Below are 7210 nucleotides of genomic sequence, written 5' to 3'. Positions count from 1 at the left end.
CAATCATAGGGCAATGCAAGCCCATCACCTAAGGCATCCCCAGCTTAAATCTTGTGTCATATGATCCATTGTAGCAACTGCAATCATTAAAAAACTAGACTTGCAAAAAACTCTAACAGATAGATACCATAGCCATTGACTTGCAAGCTCAAAACCACTTCATTTTCTAACTCTTCTCAGTCAATTGGAGTTCCTACCACTTGGTTTAGAGTTCTTACTCAGTAATAACCATCACACATTTGGGCATCAAATCAGTAAGGAGGAGAGATCTTGAAGGCTTGGAAGATTTGGAAGACCATCAAGCCACATCAACACCAAGCTCTCCTTCCACTACATTTTTTTTACTCTCCCTAAGTTAAATCCCAGCTCAATTTCCAGCAATCATTCAATTGATTTACCAGCAAGGAGGGGACTCAAGTTACAAGACAAGCATCAAAGAATCATCTTCAAGCTCAACATCAAGCTCAAGTATAGTACCTACATAGTGTGTTTTCACATTGCCATTGTTTGTATCTTTTCGCACACTAGATTTCAACTCTTTTGCTGAAACATTTCAGAGTTTCAACCTGATTCTCAAAGGAAATTATGAAGACCCTAAAATTATGAAGACCCTAATGTGGAACTCATTCATGAAAAGTAACATGATTATTGTTACTCATTTATACTACACTGGAGAAATGCCTATTCTACTTGCAGGAACACATGAAGCTGCATACATCAAAGAGCAATTAATGAATCCATTTGAAGATTTTGAAGATAGTTTTGCTACCTCAAAGATGATAATACCTCTGTTTGAGGGGGACATGGACATGAATTCTAATGAAAAAAAAGTCAATAAAGAAGAAGCCTCAAAAAGACCATAATGAAAAAGAAGACCAGACATATCAGAAAGAGAAAGATCAAGAAAAAGAAGACCATGAAGACAAAAAAAAATCAAAGAAAGCAAAGTGGACTACATCAAAGAAGAAGACAAAGAATAGAAGATATATTATGTCTACCATGACATATCTGATGAAGAAAACCACCTAGGCCTGTCAGTCCTTGTCTCCATTTTTTCACTAGAACTTTTTATTGTATGTCCTTGCCATTAATGCTCTTGACATATGCCTTGTAAAACTCCTCATGAAGCCTATATATACACAACCTCTACACACTTAGTGAGGCTTTGTAACAGCCCTGGATTTTAGCCATTTTTTTGGTGCCCACACTTAGCCTTTTCTGCAATAGCCTCTAGTGTTTACCATGTTTGTGGTATACCCACACTTAGCGAGGTTCTACCAAAAAGAGCATTGATACCTCCTAATTTCTCTCAAGGCCATTGTACTTGGCTTCCACTTGCATTTCTTGTGGGGATGCTGAGGAGGACCCTTGTGAGAGCGACTTGAGAAAGCTATGTTAGGTTGATAAGGGGGTGCATTTAAGTTAGTAGATGCTCCAAGGGACTGAACACGATATGGGGCTCTAAGCAAAAGCTTATTTGCAACTACTTTAGACCTAGCCATCTTTCCTGCACAAGAGATGTGAGAACTCAATGAATAAGATAGAAAGTGAAACCCTCTTTTATATAACCCTTAATTGTAAGACTCATTTATATAGATGCACACTCTCTCTTTCTCTCTTAAACTATGAATTACTTTCACACTAAACACATTGTTCATCTTACTATCTTAGCTCTCTTTGAAACCATTTGTTGCCTTGTCGAAGCCTTGTTTCTAGCCACTTGGCATGGTTTTCTTTGGCACTTGAGGCTTTATAATGCACTCTTTTAGTGACACGACGTGATTCCATCATGTCTGTAGCAGAATCATTAGCACTTTCATTTGCTCTCTTTTGCGAGAGTTTAGCTTCATCCGCTACTATAATCCTATACCACCAAGATAGCAATTGGATCATTGGATTGCTACCATTCACCCCTCCACCATGCACGGTTTTTCTTTGGTATGCACCACACGTTATCCAATGTGAATTTTCCATTTCTTGTGTGGACCAAACTCCGATGCTTCATTTTTATGCAAAGTATGATCCATGTGCCTCAAGGATATGCCACAAAGATACATATCACACATGAGTAAAACTATACTTAATAATTTATACAATTCATACAATTTTAAAATATTAACTTAGTATGCACCATGTAATGTGTGATAGAGCTTTTGCCCCACGCTTCCACTATGTTTTTGTAGAAGCTATGCATAGCATCGATAAATTCTTGCTTATCTTCATTGTTAAACACCATCTTGCCAAGTAAGGGAGCCAATTTGTTAAGACTTATCCAAACCTTAGCTTTGGCTAACCTTGTTTTTCCTCGATTACTTTGATCAGGAACTACAAAATGTTACTTTTTCCACCCATCGTAGTCCTGTGGCCTATGAACCATGACATTCCCTTCCTCATTGATGGGTGTTGAGAGAAACTTTCTAGCCTTTGCTCCTCCAAAGCAAGGATTTTTTGGCAAGTTACCAAATTTTCTTGATCTCTTCTCATCTTTTTCAATTGTTACTTGATGCTTGTGTATCCCAATTTTTAATAGCACTCGCTCCACATTCTTACATGTTGCAATGGCTTCTTTTTCTAGTTGCATCCTATAAGTAAAGCAAATGTATTCATATACAAGTTTCTCCATGATTTTGACAAAAGCATGCAATGAACAAATGTGAATATGATTTAATGGAATGTTGAAGATCGGCTTCCAAGTGGGATCTTCTCTATTGTGCATTGGTGCAGCACTTGTCACCCTTTGCCAATTCTTCTTTCCGTCCTTTCCTTCCACCCTCTCTGTCAAGTAATATAGGCATGGATTCTTTGTATTTGCATCATTGGAGATTCCACACATGTATTTTAAAGCTTTCAAGTCTCCTGCAAGTTGCCATTCAACCAAGTATTGACCATACCCTTCAATCAAGAGCATCTCACCATGTTCCTGATGATCGATGATGTTTGGAATGCTTGTGTGCATAAAGAACAACTGCATCACCTTAAATGTTTCCTTAGGAACTTCAAATGCAACGAGCCACCACACATGGTGCTCAGATTGAACACTAAAGTTCCATGGGTTGTTCTTGTCGAATCGTAAAGCTCTATCCATCAGAGCTACACTAACTCTTTCAAGCTTTACTCCTTTGACGACCTCACTTTCATCCAATTTTATGACAAACTGCAATTCACCATTACATTCCTCAATAGACATATTGTAGTACATTACCATTGCCGAATGCACCTTGTACAAATCTAAATAGTTATTGTTGAGTTTGGTGAACTTCACCTCGTATTCATTTTTTGTCCCAACCTTTAGTGTTTTCACGCATTGAACATACATGGGATTTCCTATCAGCTCCAAAACCTTTGTGTTAAGTTGACGTCGGAACTTTGAAGGTTAAGGAAGAGGCAAGATTCTATTTCTCTTCAACACACGATCAAACCCAGCCTTCACACCTTTGAATATCTTTGAGTAAGTCACTGTGCTAATACCAGCCCTGTCACAAATGGTTTATGCATCCACAACTGAGAACTCATTTGACATATCTTTTAATATGCACTCAATCACCTTTTCTTTCACAACCTTAAACTTAGTATTGCTCAAAGCATTTTCCAATGTACTTTCCTTCAGCAATCTACTAATACATGATTCAACCTCACCCTCACCTAGGTTCTCATTCTGAGCTACCTTACAAGCTTTGATACGTCGCTTCCACTAACCGTTATTCACAATTAACTCATTGATTGGCTTCTTCTTTTGTTTGTGCTCTTATGTTAGCTTGCTATTGATCTTTCTCATGTCGTTCAATTATGCCTTTGTCTCCCCATATGAGATACCAATGTCATGGATAATGTCCTATATTGAATTAATTTGATTGTTTTGGTGAATTATAGTGTCATTCAACTGTACCATTTATCCTATGAGTTATGGTATATGAAGTTGATGTGCAGTGATCACATCAGGACAAAATTTTATGATTGCTTGGCAAGTAGTAAATACTTTGAACGCATGATCATTGAGTTGCCTAGTGTAACTGAGCAACCCATTTTCACCCTCGCACACATACTTCAGCAAATTTGTGATTCCTGAGAAAGTTAGAGGTCTATTATTTAAGGGGTCAATTGGGTAGATTTCCCCATCAATCCACAAGTCCATATGTTTCAATCCCATTTGCCTATAACTCTGCAGAACCTAAGGGTTGACGTTGGTACGCTGGGTTCTTTTGAATAATGGGGCATATTCAATCTCTACCTCAATATGCAGCTCCTTCTTTCCTGTATTCATTTTACTATTAATAGAAACAGAGAGCCTACTTGGTTGTCACATGAGGTAGAGGGGAGATACACAGAGAGGCACAGAAAGGTGCCAAGGGAAAGGAGGGTGTAAGTAATTCATTATGTTAATGAAGGTTGCATAAACACAGAGAAGAGGTTACAAATAGAGCCATGAGAGAGTATAGATATGGGGAAAAATAGCTCAAAGAGTAGGGATGTCTAAGACTTTTCATATTTTAGACATTTTTATTTTGCCTCCAAAAACATTTCCAAAAAACACGAAATTTGACTAGTTGGTTTGTTTTTTGACCAAAAGCTAGAATATAAAAAATCCCCAAAATATCTTAAAAGAAACTTTCGATATTTCATTTTCCTTGTTCTCGATTAAAAAATCAATTAGCATTGAAAACGAAGCATCGCACTCCTATAACTAACTCCTTTTTTAATATAAAATTTGGTTGAAAAAGACTTCTTGAATGAGGAGAGAGAAGGAATATGAGTATATCTTTGTAATTAATGTAAAAAAGGTACTACGAGATTGCAAAAGGGGAGAGAAAAGGCCCATTTGTGAGCTCATGTTTTTCCTAATGCTTTTTTCCCTTTCCCCTCCTAAGAAAAATGAGATTCCCCCAACTTTCTAGCTATAAATGCAATTAGCTCAACCACTCCCATTTAAACATTGTGAAAAGGAACTAGCCTTTTTCCAATTTAACTCACTCTAAATTTCATTAGCACTAATCACGTTTTTCCTTTAGGTAGACTTTTTTGAATCCAAGTCTACCCTAATTGGGGTACAACCTTATGATACTTTGAATCCTGGTTTGTTGTGGCAAATGGAAAGTAGCAACCTATCATCACGTGTAACTTTCTTTGTGGCTTAATCGAAACATGGGTGCCATGGACCATCATGGCATTAAGAAGAGAGCAAAATCTATGTTGTTTTGACAAATTAATATCGTACTTGATCACTATAGTCCTATGCTGTTAAGAAGAAAGGGCAATCTATTTTGGACGTTAAAAGAGAGATTTTTAAGAAGAATAATAAAAAGTAATTATCGCATTCAGTCGAGTCGACGAGGGGACTACCCACCTATTTGAGAGAGCGTGAGCATATTCATACCATCCAGCTTCCCTACCATGACATAGTAAAGTCCAAAATGGCCTGCCTCTGTTCTGGGGCGACAAATTATCCTGTAATTGCACGCCTTAATCATCCGGAGGATTAGGGTATTAAGAAAAAAAAGGTTTGAGTTGGCCGACATCAAATTATTTAATAGATTCAAAGGTGCATATCAAAAGGCGATGAAGTAGCGGATACTCGTGTGGAGGAATAGGTGTCCTTGCTACGTAAGATTAATTCTCTTCGCCGCTAAGGCTGGATTATGAAATCAAGCACCTCTTGGGAAGAGACGTATTGAGGAGGGGAGACTGTTGTGAGCACTAGACGGACGATCGAAGGAGGGCGGAGGAGAAGCAGGCGGCGAAGAGAAAGAACGAGAGGCAGAGCAAAAGACGACGAGGACGACGAGCAGCCGCACCCGGCGGCAAGAGCATGGATAGCTGCCACGTATTCCCAATCCCATGACAGGTTAACGGTTGGTGGCGGTCAATACAGTTAGTTGGCTTGACTAACGGAAATTGTTTAGTTGTTGTGTGAACAGCAGGCTCGTGCTCGAGAGGAAGGGATGTGTGTCTGCCGCGTGTGCACATGCGGCCTCCACCAGTGCCCAAATTTCCCGGGGTGGCCGCCCGCCACAGAGTTGAAGACTCCTGTGCCATTTGGGGATCCCTTTAAGCTTGAGGGAGTGTCCACTGTAATGGCCGACTACACACCCAAGCCCATCTATCCACCCTTGCCCCCGCGACCCGCCCCCTTCCAATGGGCGTCCCATGAGCAAACCACCCATCATGACCACTTTCGAGGGCCCCCGCCCGACCTCCTCCCCCCGGCCATCCCCACAAAGTTCCCCCCCTTTGGTGGTTACAAACACACTCGCTCCACTTACCAATCCCACTATCCTCAACCCCATCCTTGCCCTGTTTCCCTTAGGCCTGCCCCTACCCTTGTCCGTGGTGGCCATATCTGTTGGCTCTAAGGTAGCCTTCACACAACAACATTTTAGAGTAGTCGATACAAAAATCTTTGACCTCGATGATTTGCAAGTTCTCTCTCGAATTTTGCATCTCTTCTGTCACCAAGCAAACCCTCAATCAATTGCTTTAAATCTTGTTTGTTAAGATTTTGCATTTAGTTAAGCACTCCTCGGTTGTTCACAAACACCGCTCTAATATCCACACAAACATTTTGAATAGGGATCTTGTGGCTTTCTATTTACAAAAAAGAAGCTTAGTTCTTACATGGATATCCATTCAAACCTTGTATTGTGTTTTTGATTGAAAATTTTACATATGCATGAATGTGAGGATACGCTTTAATGTGATAAATTCACATGAAAGGAGATCGTCTATATACGACTTTGGGAAGTGTGAGAAAATTTTCCTAACTAAAAATCATGAAACCTACGCCTTTTGGCCTAAATATATCATTTTTGCTAGATCAATTTGAAGATTCAAGGTGAAGGTACTAGAACTCAAGACTAATGAGCTTGAGGTGAGCAAAGAGTACACTTAGCCCTCATGTTACACATGTGATAAAAATGTGAAAGGTACACCTTTTAATTATAAGAAGTACAAAAGATGGGATCCTTGCAATGCCTAAATGAGGAAAGATGTCAAAGAAGAAAATGAAGTGTTTGAATCAATAACCCTATAGCCTCTACGACGTACAAAAGAAGTACAACAGACGGGATCATTGCAATACCTAAATGAGAAAAGATGTCAAAGAAGAAAATGAAGTGATTGAATCAGTAACCCTATAGCCTCTAGGCCTTTCGTGTATCTATTATATCAAGAGCAAAGATCCTAATCCAATGTACATGAGTGTGCATGATGTATTTCA

At 39.3% G+C, this 7210-nt stretch overlaps 1 protein-coding gene across 1 annotated transcript; it reads left to right on the top strand.

Annotated features, from left to right (window-relative positions):
- The first annotated feature begins 5777 nt into the window (after nucleotides 1-5777).
- Nucleotides 5778-6772, top strand: LOC148028281 (uncharacterized). The gene is made up of 2 exons (XM_087689027.1): nucleotides 5778-5818; nucleotides 5916-6772. The coding sequence occupies exons 1-2, from the start codon at nucleotides 5804-5806 to the stop codon at nucleotides 6345-6347; spliced, it is 447 nt and encodes a 148-aa protein (XP_087545153.1). The 5' UTR covers nucleotides 5778-5803; the 3' UTR covers nucleotides 6348-6772.
- Nucleotides 6773-7210: the final 438 nt, after the last annotated feature.

The sequence above is a fragment of the Lygodium microphyllum genome, chromosome 12 (genome assembly GCF_053477565.2).
Source record: "Lygodium microphyllum isolate KBCC chromosome 12, Lygodium_microphyllum_v1.1.10, whole genome shotgun sequence".
NCBI classification, from domain to species: domain Eukaryota; kingdom Viridiplantae; phylum Streptophyta; class Polypodiopsida; order Schizaeales; family Lygodiaceae; genus Lygodium; species Lygodium microphyllum.
Note: the sequence above shows the minus strand (reverse complement) of the source record. Positions and strands in the feature narration are given on the sequence as shown.